Source organism: Periplaneta americana, chromosome 5 (genome assembly GCF_040183065.1).
Source record: "Periplaneta americana isolate PAMFEO1 chromosome 5, P.americana_PAMFEO1_priV1, whole genome shotgun sequence".
NCBI classification, from domain to species: Eukaryota; Metazoa; Arthropoda; class Insecta; order Blattodea; family Blattidae; genus Periplaneta; species Periplaneta americana.
The window spans coordinates 40,979,533-40,996,519 of NC_091121.1; the positions used below are offsets into that span (position 1 = coordinate 40,979,533).

Consider the following 16,987-nt stretch of genomic DNA (forward strand, 5'->3'; position numbering starts at 1 on the left):
CAGAGCTACGTTTCGACCCAAGTTGTATCTCAGTGATGGAAACTTATTATTTTTACTTCCATATTGGCTACCTTAATAATGAAACTGAGCAGTTTCTATCATAATTCTGACATTAATCACTGTCAGTGGCAAACTAGTTTTAGACCTTCCTAGGTATAACAAGTGCTCGACTCTGCTGCTGTATGTAATTCTGATTCACCTCTCGCAAGCTCTCCACATTAGTAAGGAGCGGATGTAATCCTTCTTTTGTTTCACATTCCGTTGTCATCGTAACCGGGATCTCACTTGTTTTAGCGATTAAAACTAACCACGCCTCTCAGATGTCGCACTGTCTCAGGTTAATAAACCGAGTCCATGCAATTTACATTGATCTAGGCCATGGTAACTTCGCGGTAATTTGTTTTATATTTTCACATATTATAGCCAAGAATTAAGTCTTCTGTAAGTTAAAATACTTTTTTCTCATGCATTTTTAATTAGAATTGTTCTTATGTGGGAATAATTGTGATTATGCACCTCTTATGTAATTAAAATACAGCCGATAAGTTTTTCTTCAGTTGGATGCACTGGAAAGGGAACAATGAAAAATAGTAACCATTTAATTTTCATATAAGTAACTGTTTTCTTACGATTATATATGGAGATTAGTAAGTAACACGACGGTACAAATAAATGTACCTGTTATTATTAAGGGTGTCTGAAAATATGGTGCTTAGCCCTTTCTTACCTGTAGATACCATATGGCAATAATTAACTTTATAGCATTTATATACTTGTGTGTTACATATGAAGGTAAATTTTGCTGGATAACTTCTATTTCAATACATTTTCATCAATATAGTTTTGTTTCAAATGTTGCCACTCCCGTAACTTGGTCCTAATACAGCTATTTGTTTCAACATGGATTGCTTGTAAATTTAATTTGGGTTAGAAAGGGTTAAGAAAATTTCTGGGCCTAAGAAGAATGAAGTTAGAGGAGAATGGAGAAAGTTACACAACAAAGAACTGCATGGATTGTATTTGTCACTTGATATAATTAGGAAAATTAAATCCAGACGTTTGAGATTAGCAGGACATGTAGCACGTATGGGCGAATCCAGAAATGCATATAGAGTGTTAGCTGGGAGGCCGGAGAGAAAAAGATCTTTGGGGAGGCCGAGACGTAGATGGAAGGATAATATTAAAATGGAATTGAGGGAGGTGGGATACGATCGTAGAGACTAGATTAATATTGCTCAGGATAGGGACCGACGGCAGGTTTATGTGAGGGTGGCAATGAACCTCCTGGTTCTCTAAAAGCCATAAGTAACTTATTATCTCTAACAGAGCTAGAATATAGGCCTACATAAGTTTTCAATATTTGGCTACAAGCGTTTCCCAAAACTATATATTTGAGCGTTTGTGTTGGTTCTAGCAGTAAAGAGAAAATTACGAAGTGCAAGGGTTCACATGTAGGTTTCAATGTTCATATTTTATTTCAATACAGCTTACAAAATGTCTGTAAAATTCATTTCTTATAAAATTTAATAGGCCCACCGATTCTTTCGGTAGGGGATGAACAGAGGCGGTACTTTGGAGGTAATATCTCCTCCTTCTAATGCCTAAACTCAGGAAGTGGGAAAGTTCACATCCCAGCTTCCTGTACGCCTCAATAATTTTATGTCTCCCAAAATTTCTTTCTAATTGAATCCTATGTTATGTCACATAAAAGATCTCTGTTCTTCAAGATTATGACATAGAAAAAATTTACTGGCCAAATCTCATCTACGACGAACTTTAATCTGCGAGTCACCATTTCCATGTTATTGTCGTGGTTTATTATTATTATTATTATTATTATTATTATTATTATTATTATTATTATTATTATTATTATTATTATTGTATAGCCAGTATGAGGAATCCTATTTCATCCGAAAGTATATAAGGTGCAATCAATATATTTCCGAACTGCACTTGTATTTATTGTACTGTTAAACATATATGCGCATGTCACTGAAGATCATTGCTTCCATGCCTGTTGAGTCAGTTTATCAAACACAGTCAGATTGTCTTTGTAAGAACTGAGCTTCTACACGTGATTTTGTGCAAATGTCAAGGACCTATTACAATTATTTTTCCTGAACATTCTCCATATACGCCTTATGGCTAGTCTTCTTCTCTGCCTTTGGAGTGATGCATTTAGAATATATTCCAGGCGTTTCCCTGGTTCTAGATACTTCTCTGTTTCCTGTGTTTTCTACATTCAGTCCTGAAACTTATTGATTGCCCTTTGTACTAGGGTTTTAAGTGAAGATTGTACAGCAATTTTTATGTAGGCTAAAGGTTGGTAATATTGTGATATAAGTGATATTGTGATAGTTCTTTTTGAGAATTTATTACAATCTTACTGAGCGAGAGGAAGATCGAGTTTTTTGTGACATTGTATTAAGGGAATGTTCGTGGACAAGTTTCTGCACAAAACGGTCCATCTGTTGCTCAGTAAAATTGTAATACATTCTCAAAAAGAACTATCACAGTATTACTCGTATCACAGTCTTACCAACCTTTACCCTATTGCCGAAATTCCATATTTTACTTCAATTTGAGTCTCTGTTGCCAAAGGGGCATTCAACTACAATATTTCTCACTGTTTTGGATCTCTTCTTCGCACTTACATGTTCTTTCTCCCTGTATATTGGATCTTGTAAGACACTTTCCAAATTTTAACACGATCCGACAAAAATTGTGTCAAAACGAAGTTAGGTGCCAATTTATGTTTATGAATTTAATTTTTGAAAAAGTCCAGCATCAGAGTTTTGTACACTAGACTGTCACGAGTCCGTTAAGATCTTCAGTGATAATACCGGGAGGTTTTAACAATCAGTCAGATTTTGTAGTGCAACTTTGGATTATAATAATAAAGCATTTTAAAAAATGATTGAAAATGTACAGAGGCACAGTTGTTGAGATTTCATTGTTATTGAATTTGTATATTTGTAAAATTGATTTAAACCTTGCTTTCTAAATGTACTACACAATCAGTGACATAGATGTGAGACAATTAGTTTAATATTGTTACAATAATTTTGAAGTCCACGTCTGTCTGTGTGCCTGTCTGCTATTATTCTCTCTCTCTTTCTCTCTTCCCTCATCGAAATCTTTCGTCTCCTCACTCCACTACCCTGACCGCCTCTAACAAGTTTCCCGGCCGTTTCAATGACTATTCATTCATTTATACATAGTGACTGGACGGGTTTGTGGCGGTGATATCTCCATTAGTGGCCAGTGGAATAACTTTTCCCTCTTGTATCTGGTAGTTGCTGTGGAGTGGTAGAAAGGTTCTAATCTAATTCCTTCGCACTTATCAATACATATGTCATAATCGTCATACAGGGTGTTTTAGAAAATATTTCTCTCTTTTATACGTGTTAATAAATGTTTGAATGCAAGTCATATAGTAAAATGACATAATAATAGTACTAATAATAATACTAATAATAATAATAATAATAATAATAATAATAATAATAATAATAATAATAATAACGCCAGTGTAGCCAACGAATTATGTATCGATCTATCCATCCGTCCGTCCATCAATCCGTTGATTCGTCTATCTATCTACTATCGTCTGTCTGACTATCTCTCTGCCTACCTATGTGTCAATCTCTCCGTCATATTCCTTCTGCTCATCTATATAATTAAGGTAGGTGTCCCTGATATGGCCTTGCTAAGGTCTGAGAATTTTTCTAGCTGCCATTAAAAAAAATGTAAACCACTTTTTTCTTACTCGTTCTCAGTCTAATGGACTTTCTTAAAACAATTTCCTTTCCCCATAAAAATAGCTTTAATTGTCCAAAAAGTCCCAAATTCCAAAAGTCTACCTAGTGGCCATATCAGGAACATGTGCACATGTTATGGCCACTCTTGTTCCATGTTCTACAAATCGTGATTGTTTTCAGTTTGATAGCGCAGTTGTGCTAAAATTAAATAATTTTGATGTAAAATGAATAAACATGACACTTAATAATCTTTTTTATAATTCAAAAGTGTAGTCAAAACAGGTTTTTCCATAAAAAAAATAAGTTGTTTTTCTTAAAATACAAAATTTTTGCGTAATCCCAGCTATAAGGCATGTAAATTTGCCAGGTGAAAAAAAAAAAGTGAAATGAAATTGATATGGCCATGGTGCATTTGATATGGCCATATCAGGAGCAGGTAAGCTTTCACGAAAATCGTTTGATTATGAACAACTCGTAAAAGATACGCCATCAACGACAAAACCAATCAACAGAACATTAAAAACTGAATGGAGGACTATGGTTTTCATGAAACAAGTCCTTGAAAAACATGCATAACTTAAAACAAAGGAGACGTACCAGAGAAAAATAAGAAGAGGTCACATGAAAACCGCAAAATAGGCAACTGACGCCATATTGCTCAACCTGACTGGATGGAAAACGATCAAGTGAAATACCAGGATGCCCTTTCACTGGATGCTACTGCAATTTAGCGGATTTTTTGTTTAACTAACTCACAATAGGGGGGTGGCCATAACAGGAGAACCCACCTTATTTTCATTCCTATACATTCGCTTCCTGATCCATCGTAGGCAGTTGTTGTGAGTTTCACTTTGTTTTCAATGGATAGAATGAAGTGTTTCATCAAATTGAGTTGTTGAGATGCAAAATATTTAACATGATAATTGGTTTATAAACCAGTGTGTGACTGTATTAAGCGTTATTGCAGGAATACTTTTGAAGAAGCAAGTTTTAGCTTTTAAAGTCTAAAAATAAATAAATCTATGTTACACGGTAGAGTTACTTACTTGAATAAAACTATTTGTACCTATTACACTGTTAGAAAAGATGTGAAATGTTTTATGCCATCATATTCATACTGTCACTATGCAGCAGAAGTAGACTACTTTTGTGCCTTTTTCAAGAACTTGGGTTATACTTCAGGTATCATTTACTCTACAGAATTTCAAAGAAAGAATGTACTTAAAATATACTTAACGGAGTAAGAAAAGTTATAATTTAAGTTGAATAGACTTGTTCTCCTAGGATAATTGAGGTGGCTGTATTTCAAACTGTGAATAGGTATGAAGCAACCTACCCGATTTCTTATCTTATAACAGGAAGCCGAAAATATGGAGCTGTAATAAATATGGTTTCTAGCTAACAGCTTATTACAGTTCCCATTTATTTCACAACATACCATTACTTTACAACCATTATATTATTTATTGTTCTTCGACAAAAATAGCGCGTTGAATATGTTTGATTTGTATTATTCGAGCACTCAAAGGAAAGACGTGTTAACAGATTGGTTTGTATAGATTTAGCTGTTTTGGTTATCTGCCTTCACATTGTAACTAACTACTAATGGAATATATAATATATAAAGCCAAAGCAAATCCTCAAAAATAGACTCAACCGTAGGTATAAAAAGACGCTGATTAGAGGTATCATACTTTGATACCCGAAATTTTCTGAGAGACTTGCTGTGAATACATCTGCATTGGGGCGAATTTTCTTCAAGAATTTCAGTCTCATATATTGTTATTGTTTCGCTGTTATTTTTTCCATATGATTACAACGTCTAAATTGCCGGGTCACTGTTTGAGTACTGAGAAAACCTTATGAGATTTTCCGTGAACAAAATCTGTTTGGGACAGGTTGTTTTCCTTTTATTTTTATTCCACTAAAGCTCCGTACAACAGGATTGTCAAAATAAGTCCTATGTTAAAAGACAGTTATATAGCAAAGATACAGTTACATTATTTTTCAAGAATCAGTAACGATAGTTTTTTAAGAGAGTAGTATTGATGCCCAAATAATTTATGGTTTTTGTACAAAAATCATAATGTATGTTTATTTTAAAAGAAGTTGGTGACTTACTGTTTTCCAAAAATAGAGTGGCATTATTTTCCAGAGATCAGTGAACATGACCATTTTACATTATTATCCAAATATCAGTAATAAATTCAAAGAAAAATAGTCGTGTTATTTTTCGAGGATCAGCAAATGAACTCTTTATTACACAAGAGAATTACAGTAAAGCCTGAAGAGCAGTAAATTAACTTTTACAAGAAATTGTTCTTGTTGTTGGTGCCTTGGTGGTTGTTGTTGTAGTTGTTATTGTTCAAAAATGAGTAAACGGACAGTATCTTAAGAGAGTTAAGCTAGTGTTGAAGATCAGTAAATTAAAGCTTTACTTTAAGCATGAGTTATATTATTGTTCAAAGGTTAGTAAATGAACTTTTAAAAGAAATTTTCGTTTTACTCAAAGATAAATAAGCTAACTTTTTAAATATGAAGTTAATTATTGTCGAAGACCAGTAATTAAATATTAACGTTAAAAGAGTTGCAGTACTATTCAGAGACCAGTACATTAAATTTTAATGAACGGAATAGAGTTAAATTATTGTTGAAGATCAGTGAATTAAATCTTTACATGGAAGAAGAGTTATATATTCTTGCAAGCGGAATAGAGTTAAATTATTGTTGAAGATCAGTGAAGTGCATGAAAGAAGAGTTATATATTCCTGTAAAGGGAATAGAGTTAAATTATTGTTGAAGATCAGTGAATTAAATCTTTACCTTTACATGAAAGGAGAGTTATGTATTCTTGTAAGCGGAATAGAGTTAAATTATTGTTGAAGATCAGTGAATTAAATCTTTACATGAAAGAAGAGTTATATATTCTTGTAAGCGGAATAGAGTTAAATTATTGTTGAAGATCAGTGAATTAAATCTTTACATGAAAGGATAGTTATATATTCTTGTAAGCGGAATAGAGTTAAATTATTGTTGAAGATCAGTGAATTAAATCTTTACATGAAAGGAGAGTTATATACTACTGTTCAAAGTTTAGTAAATGAGGTTTTTAAAAATAGAGTTAAGGTATTGCTGAATATCAGTAAATTTAAAGTTTTACGTTAGGAGAGAGTTACATTATTGTTCAAAGATTAGAAATGAAATTTCTGTTTAAAAGAAGAATATTACATTGCTCTCGAGAGACTTAAAATGAACTTTTTTTCAAACATATTTACGATACTGTACATATGTGTCTCCTGTGGTGCAATCCAAAACTTTATAACACAATATATAATTCTATTATGTATTAAACGGACCTAAATTTAATTTTGTAATGTGATTTATGCTACAACGAATTACAAGATTATCCTATTCTCAACATTTATGCATAAAGAATTGAGATGTCAATAATAAGATAATGAAGGCTTCACGTAATGCTCCCGGGTTGGACCCAATATCTCTAGATTTGATGGATGGTGATTGGTATCTGGTTCTTTCTGTCTTTAACATGATACGTAATTGGAGTCGTGACGTCGGCAAAGTGGGCTTAAAACTTCTTTCGCGTAATCCTTAAAGGCCTACTAGTACTCCCGGAATATATTATGAATTATGTAACACTGAGTAGGCATTTTTACTCTGTTATGTTACGTAAGCGTTCAGAACTGAAACAATTTATGTGGATTAGTGAACGCTGATTTTTTTTAAATCACTGATACTTTACATTTGACGATATAGCGAAGCTACAGCCGTGATTTCGAATCCCGTGTATATTTATCTGTTGTTAGTGTGATATCCTTTCTTGTCTTAGTTAAGGTGCAGCATCATTTTGACTCCATATCATAAAAACTCGCTAAGTATAGTCTTTTTCAGGAAGGCAAAAGTCTAAGTAGGGCTGTTTTAAACTATTTCTTTGATTGTATATTTTGGGAGATGAAGATATTGAGATAATTTTATATATTATAAGTTATATAGATGCAAATTATATTCATTATGATGGAAACTTAAAATATATATATATATATATATATATATATATATATATATATATATATATATATATATATGTTTTTCATAACTGAAATATCATGATTTCATGCCGTAGTTTGTCGACTGAATTTTGAAAAAGAAATATAAAGAATTTTTTTAAATCGTAAAAATATTTTTTTCATATAGCAGAAAGACAGTATTTTACATATACTAATTTTCATTATTGTACAAGATACAGTAATGGAGGGAAAAAATGTTGAATATTTCCAAAAATTTTACTGCTGTAAGCTGTACCTAACCCCTTAAAACTGAAAGAATTTCATCTGAATAATTACTTTGTATGTCAATAAAAATTTCCAAGTAATATGCCACACCATTTTCCATTATTATGAGAAAAACAAAATGGTAGCCCATATTTCCACTCTATTATGTCGGACGCCAAGGAAACTCGATTTTTAGTGACATTTTTCCTAATTTTATTTATCGCAGTTCTATATAAAACGTCAAAAAATCATATATTGTTTCCTAAATGTTGGTAATCATGAGTTGTGTCATCATCGAATTTTCAGCGTATCTTCATACATACGTGACCTACTTTGTTTAAGACTTTGTCTATACTTTGAATATGGGAAAGTGAGAGGAATTGAGTACGCCCATGTTTAATGGCTTATGTGATTTTACATAAGGGGCCTGAAACAGTGCTGGGAGTATGTTAATTTTGGCCGACAATCGTAATTACGCGTACGGTAGCAGTTTCGTGAATATTTACAGCTTGCTATCTGACAGGTAATCGCAATTAAACAAAATTATAGACTCGCGCGTCGGAATTTATATGTAGGAGGTAATTGCTTGGCTAGAGGAACCTCACACATAGCGCAGATAAACGAGGTTCGAAATCGGCTCCATTGCATGTGTTGCCCAAGATTATCGACCAGATCAAAACACATAATAATATATTACTCTTTATTTCCTCGTAGGACCGTTGATTCGCTTTGTAAGACGGATTTTAAAACCCAGCAAACTTCTTAAATTAAAGTCTCCAAATTTGGAAATAACAGGTTATCAGCTTAACGACAGACTGCAGTTCTAGTTAGTAGAGAATTCTTGTTAAAAGCATTTCACAAATGGACACTCTTCGTTAACAAAAACAAGTATATACTTAATTGGTTGTTTTCTTAAATTTATTAAAGGGATTAATAGATTCCTGAAATGTTCATCGTATTGCAAGAGTTTTCGTTTCCTGTCGAACAGTTATACTGTGTGTGACATAGTTTACCATACATATAAATTTAATATGGAAACTCAATTAGTAGATAAATTTAATATGGAAACTCAATTAGTAGCCTATTTCCTGCGTGCATCACAAGAAACTTTTGTAAGAAAAAATGTTAAAGAACTAAAAATACATGGAAATGTACTAACAACAATTTTATTTTCTTAATACATTCAAATAAATTAAGTAAATATATTATAAAATATATTTATTTATTTAATTTATTTAAATTCAAATATACAGAATAAAGAAATATAATTACAAAACAAAACAAAGAGAAATACAACTAAGATAATACAAGCAATATAAAAAGAAGATACAGTAGTATTAACAAAATTTGAGACCGAATGAGCAGCGCTCGTGCTCGGTCGCAGTTCAGATATAATATTGAAATAAAAAATAATAATAATATAAATAAATAAGTAAAATAAAATAGGAACTAAAATATAATTACAGCAGCAATGGAATTATATAATATAATATTAACACTAGAGAAGAATAATATCGCACGTGAAAAGTAGGACTAATATATATATTTCAAAATTATAGAATACAAATATAATATAGGTTGATTAATTCATACACATAGGCTATAAATTTATTTAATCAAATTGAAGATATTAACACGTTCCTAATTTTCTTGTAATATGTTAGTGGGTTACATGTTAGAAGTTCTGGGTGTAATTTAGTTAAAGCATTGTACAACCGAGGGCCAAAATTTATGCTATGCTTTAGACCAGCAGATGTGAGACATTTAGGTTCTACTAATGTTGAATTAATATTTCGTCTTGTGTCATAATTGTGTGTCTGTAATACAAACTTATTACGATTTTTATGATAACATTTTAACAGCGTATACTTATAAATTTGTTCAATATTAAATACATTAAATTCAGAATAAATTAATTTAGTTGGATAAACGAAACGTTTCTTCAAACAAATTTTAATTATTCGTTTTTGTAGTAAATTTAACGGACTAAGATTAATTTTTGTACTTCCACCCCAAACAATTATACCATATTGAATGATAGACTGAATAATGGCCAAATAAACATTTCGTAGAACTCTAATAGGTAAGTAGCATCGAAGATTAACGAATTTATAAATTGTTTTACGAAGCCTCTTACAAAGATAAGTAATGTGATGAGGCCATTTTAAGTTCTGATCAATAATGATATGTATTTAATATTACCGGTTGTTGTGTATGGTTGTGAGAGTTGGACTCTCACTTTGAGAGAGGAACAGGGATTAAGGGTATTTGAGAATAAGGTTCTTAGGAAAATATTTGGGGCTAAGAGGGATGAAGTTACAGGAGAATGGAGAAAGTTACACAACACAACTGCACACATTCTATTCTTCACCTGACATAATTAGGAACATTAAATCCAGACGTTTGAAATGGGCAGGGCATGTAGCGCGTATGGACGAATCCAGAAATGCATATAGAATGTTAGTTGGGAGACCAGAGGGGAAAAGAACTTTGGGGAGGCCGAGACGCAGGTGGAAGGATAATATTAAAATGGATTTGAGGGAGGTGAGATATGATGATAGAGACTAGATTAATATTGCAAAGGATAAGGACCAATGGCGGGCATATGTGAGGGCAGCAATGAACCTGCGGGTTCCTTAAAAGCCATTTGTAAGTAAGTAAATATTTCGACTTTTTTATCCACAATTTTTTTTTTGATCGAGTCTTACACTTTTACATGGGGCCGTGGCAGAAATAACACAATACCATTTCAAAATCAGTAAAATTAATTGGAATTAATTAAAATAAATGGCATAAAATTAATGAAAGCATTATGAAAGAAAAATAAAATAAGCTAAATAATATTCAACAAAAGGAATATATTAAGGAATATTAATATTTAAAGTAGATTCTCAAACAAGCCACCTTCAATAAGCATAACCTAAACGATCGTAAAACTCTCTCCATATGTTCGGAAAATGGAAATGAAAAGCCTCAGAACATGCGTGGATTATCGTCAACAATATATTTTCCTACAATGTAAAGTAGGAACTGAGTGCATGGATTTTCTGTATATTGTCTTTCCTAATGCATCAACAGTGTTATTGTTTAATGTTGTATTATTTTTACCAGGGCCTCATAGTACTCGAAATTAAATGCAACAGAAATAAACAATTGAGTGTAGGAAAAACAAAAGTAAAACGTTAAATAAACCAAATTGCAGTTCAGAATATTTTATTATTTTATTTAATGATTTCTTTAAATCTATTAAGAAAATAAAATAGTTGTTAATGCATTTCGATGTATTTTTAGTAGTCTATCTTAATATACTTTTTATTTAAAATTTTCCTATGAAACATACAGGGAATATGGAATTTGAAAATAATTGATTTCACTTGTTAAATCCTTTCATGTCCACACCTGTAGAGTAATGGTTAGTGCGTATAGCCACGAAACCAGGTGGCCCGGGTTCGATTCTCGGTCAGGGAAAGTTACCTGGTTGAGGTTTTTCCGAGGTTTTTCCTCAACCCAATATGAGCAAATGCTGGGTAACTTTCGGTGTTGGACCCCGGACTCATTTCACCGGCATTATCACCTTCATCTCATTCAGACGCTAAATAGCCTAAGATGTTGATAAAGCGTCGTAAAATAACCTACTAAAATATAAAAAAATCCTTTCATATAGTAAATTCTGTAACAAATAATACCCAAAATATAACAACTGTCGAACATTAATTCTTGAATTTACATAATGCGGTCAATAAACTATGACAGGAAACAATTTTTATATTGAAGCTTGAAAGTTCATTCTTAGATATTATTGCGACCTACATATAGACACATACATATCTTTACAGACACTCCCATGGCGTATAGTCGGCACGAAGTTAGACCTCTAATGTAACGATCGGCATAGTAACCGCTATATTAATTAATATAATTAGTATATCCGCAGATCAATACGGATATTCGTCAACAAAACCCTATCTAAAACTATATTATGAAAAAAATGACTCGAACAAAATTGTGAAAATGGCAAAAATGTTGCAGTCATGAGAATCACTAGGAATAATAGAACCAGGGAGAATTTACCTCCAGGCTATACTAAACTATACCCTAGGAACATTAAGTCCAGAGGGTCGCAGAAAAGTAAGGCGTTAAAAGGGAAAAAGTGATGATGATAATAGTAATAATAGTAATAATAATAATAATAATAATAATAATAATAATAATAATAATAATAGCTATAGTGAAGATAATCTAGCTGTTAAAATTTTATAAATTCTCGCCTGAATAGGTCTTCAAACCAGATCCGAATAGAGACTTGTTAAACGTCCTATATTTGACCTTACTCCAGCACCTTTTCTCCCACACGGAATGAAGATAGTATCCATCTCCCCACCTTGCAGCACGCAACAATAACCTCTGTCCCTCCCCTTGCTTAAACTCATTTTAAGGTGCATTTCATTTCAAATGTAACCGAAGCTTTTAAGCTAAACTTCTTTATGGGTCTCAATGAATCAACAGCCATTTGACTCCACATAATGGATCTGTTCTTCTTCTTTTTCTTTTTCTACATATAGCTTTCAATTACTATGTTCTAGAGTACTTCCTTTTATTATGATGAATGATGACTAATTTATGGATAATGTAACTGTATTATGCTTTTATAATATAAACAGGATCGGCGATAAAAGATATTATAAACTAATTATTTCAAGTACTAATGGGGTTTTTCTTTTGTCCAGCTGTTCAGTGGATTATAGCGGTAAGTGAGAAACGTAATGTTAACACACGATTTGTTTTTCTTGTAAGTAATAGCATTTCAGTTGGCGTGACGTATATATAAGCATGCATATAATTAAAATATATATATTTTTTATATTTTCTGTTCTGAATATTCTTTATTATTAATTAATTAATTTAATTGGTGGTAAGGCATGATGTTTATAACTAGAAAATTGTTTTAGTTCCTAGTTGTTTGCGTTTTTTTGTTATTGTTTAGTAGATACGCATAGTTTTGTCATTTTTGGCCTATGGAAAAAATTGCGCAGTGGCTGATTGGCTTGAGAGGCTGATCTCACTGCGCATGCTCAGAATTTTATAGCGCAGTGTTAATAGAGTGAAATTAACTAATTTATTCGATTGTTTCCAACTCATCGAACAATTCGATAGTTTTGAATAATCGAACTGTTCGATAGCTTTATTCGATTGTGTTTCCTGTAGTATGAATTTCTTTTTTGAACGAAAAGTAGAAGTCACAGACCAAAACAGACAACTTTGTTGTAGTGTTCAGCGTTTTATTTTTTTTTTCAGTGTTGATTTGCAGATTCCTAGCAACGTGGTGTTCAAATAAACAAATTGAAATTGAAAGTTATTTTTAATGCTATTTGTTATCGATAACGCTTTTTCAGAACTGAATTTTTTTTATGTTTATGATCTTGTATGTTTCATTTTTAGATACAAAAAACAGCGTTGGATTAGTCGGGTGTATCGAAGAAGTAGCGCATAACGCAATCGCTGTGTATTGGAATCCTCTTGAAAGCACGGCAAAAGTAAGTACAATTTCAATAGTGTTTTTATGGTAGTAATAATAATACATTAAAACAGGATGTATACAGGGTGTAACAAAGAGGTATGTCAAACTTTTAGGGAAATATTTCTCACGTGTAGTGGATGAAAATATGTTATATAAACATGGGTTCGGAAATGCTTTATTTCCGTGTTAAAGCTGATTTTATACAATTACTCCTCCCCCAGTTTACAAACAAGAGCTTCCAAATAAGAGCATGTTTGCAAACAGCTTGTAATCTGACTGTAGTAGTGTTTACGTCTGATTAATGGTAGCATTTCCGGACCCATGTTTATATAACATATTTTATTCCTCTACATGTGATAAATATTTCCCTGAAGTTTTGACATACCTTTTTGTTACACCCTGTATAGAGGACGAGAAGTAAGGAACTCTTTTTGAATCAGACATTTAACAGTTGCTGTAACTGGTAAGCTATATATAAGAAGATGAGAATATCCTGTAAATATTGTTATTGGTATTTATGCATCTGTAATATTTATTTATTTATTTGTTTATTTATTTATTTACTTATTTATTTATATATTTATTTATTTATTTATTTCATCTCCCTCATAGATTATAATAAACTCTCTAAGTAGGTTATGTATGCGAACTTCCCTTGTGTATAGCAATGGACTCGTTCACATTGTTGAGTTTATCGCATATGACGTAAAACATTTTTCATGACTAGTGTAATTTCCTTTCTGCACAATCCTTTCATTTTTTCTTATTAATGCAGATCGAATATAAACGTTACATGTTTAAAAAAAATACTTTCGATTGTTCTCTTCGGTGCCTGGAAGAATGTCAGTGTAATTTTGCTTGTTCAATTTTTATAAAATTTATGTGAAATTATTCCAAGCAGGTGAAAATTATATTTACATTTTGATGTTTAATGTTTAACCTCTATATGTTTTCTGAAACCTAATGGGAAGAATGGAATATTTAGTCTCTATACATAAAATTTTAGTAATCTGAATAAACAACCACGTAGAACCTTCAGTAATATAACACACAGAAGAAACCGATCATCCAAACATTTACCCTCTAGCGTTTAGTGGTAGCTGCTGTGAGAAAGTTTTCCTTGGTTAACAGCAGAAGAAATAAGAACGATTGCTTTAACTGTCGATTATATTTTCGAATCGGACCTCAAATTAGTAGATAGTAACGCTGATTCAGATGTTACAGCGAGATGTAACAACCGTGATGGTCGGTGGTAGGTGCTGAGGTTGGTGGTGTAAACGCTCATTATTTAGATTACCTTGACTTAGGGTGGAAATATAATTGGCCTAACATTTACACCAAAGCATAGCATGATGGCATATTATATGTAACATTCTGAATTGGTTGACCACGGTTTTAACAATGTCTTAGAGCGCAATTAAAAAAAAGTCCACAAACTATGATACACTATGATGCGGTAATGATAACCAAGTGTATAACTTCTCTTGTTTTTACAACAGTCTCTCGTCTTTTTTCATCGGACAGACAGTGAAATGTGGCGTTAATTACAGATGAGAAATCTGCAATTTGGTTTAAAAAAGAAGCAAAAGTTGGGAAAAGAATATAAAGAAAGAAGGAGGTGTGGTTAGATTTATGACAACAATTAACGCTTCTCTTTTTTTCTTGTACATCTCTCGTATTTTTTATCTTTTGTTTTTTTTTTATTATGGCTCTCTCTCGACAATTGAAAGCTACCTAATTACCCTCAATGCTCTGCGTGACGGTACTACTGAGTAGCATTTTCAATGTCGTGGTTACACGAATATGCAGAAGTGGCAATGAAAACAATAAAGGACAGATAAATACAGATACAAGATTGTCAAAAAGGAGCATAAACATCATAAAAAGTAGAGCTACTACATTATATTTCAGTCATATAAATTCATTTCATTTCATTATAGTCAATATTTGCATCTTACTCATTCCTGAATATTAGGATTTAATTCGAATCTATACGAATTCATCTATCTCCAATAAGGCCATTATTCTATTTTGTTCTGTGGTCTTCCTGGTGGTCTTTTCCCGTCCAATCAGCTATTTTTGGCAATGCCACTATCGAATTAATATAATTCGCTATATTTTAAATTCAGTTATCATATTTTAAGTCTTATTTTACACGGGTTTGCGTAGCCTCTTCAAATATACTTTAGAATGCATTCTAGTCTCAAGCTGTTGCCAGATCTCAAAGCAAATACATTTCACCACGAAAGCATGCGTGTTTATTTTCAAACACTTTTTACTTATCCATAATTAGCTGTAATTTCATTTCTTGTTACGACTGTCCTTGAGCTCTTCTGGGTCAATTTTTCTTGACACAAATTAGGTTAATTCTATTATTTAAGTAGACCAATTTGCGCAACTTTATTTATTTATTTATCTATCTATTTATTTATTTATTTATTTATTTATTTATTTATTTATTTATTGTTTTGTTTGTTTGTTTGTGTATCTGTCTGTCTGTCTGTCTATTTATTTATTTATTTATTTATTTATTTATTTATTTATTTATCTATTTATTTATTTATTTATTTATTTATCTATTTATTTATTTATTTATTTATCTATTTATTTATTTATTTATCTATTTATTTATTTATTTATTTATTTATTTATTTATTTATTTATTTATTTATTTATTTATTTATTTATTTTTAACAATGCATACTTCGAAACATATAAAAAACATTAACCCTAAAATACTCCATTGTTGTGGACTAGCGAGGAAAACAGGAAAGATCAAATTCTAGAGTTAGATATTTCACGTAATTCAAATTTATTTTCTAATGTGAAATTTCCTAACCAATTCGAACGTTCCTTTTGCATTAGCAATGTCCGGAATTTCCTTCCACGCGTGGTTACTATCTTTCTACAATAATTTATGCTTGTATGTGTCACCTCATTTCCTGTGACAGCCAAGGATTTGGTTTCCAATTCGTTGTGTCATAAATTTTATCTGGACATGTTCAAAGGAATTCACTTGTTATCTGGACAACATAAGGATCAATACACTAGTTTAGTTATTAGCAGCATATATCAAGGAAAATATGCCTAGAACATACGTGACATTTGTCATTTCGTTTGGTATCCCTGTCATTCCTTCTTTGGAGTTAGGAGTCACCTATTTTATGACAATGATTAAACTGCAATTACGTATAAGATATATAGAGTAATTCTATATGTGACGTTAGTTAATTTGTATGCAAATAATTTTCAATGCTATGTTGGTATACTGCTGTCATTAAAAGAAATTAAACTAGAAACACATGAATTTATAGAAGCATAGAACGAACAGTTTATTATTTAAGAGGAAACTATGGTGAAATATTAAGAAAATCCCCTTTTTTTGTTTTCATGTTCGCAATTATATTTTAACCTCC

At 31.7% G+C, this 16,987-nt stretch overlaps 1 protein-coding gene across 6 annotated transcripts in view; it reads left to right on the top strand.

Annotated features, from left to right (window-relative positions):
• The window catches only part of grh (grainy head), a 564,970-nt gene that overhangs the window by 407,650 nt on the left and 140,333 nt on the right, over positions 1-16,987 (top strand). For all 6 annotated transcript variants that reach the window (XM_069825497.1, XM_069825500.1, XM_069825496.1 and 3 more), the window contains one exon: positions 13,493-13,587. In XM_069825497.1, the coding sequence (XP_069681598.1) occupies positions 13,493-13,587 (95 nt within the window). The remainder of the gene's footprint in view (positions 1-13,492; positions 13,588-16,987) is intronic.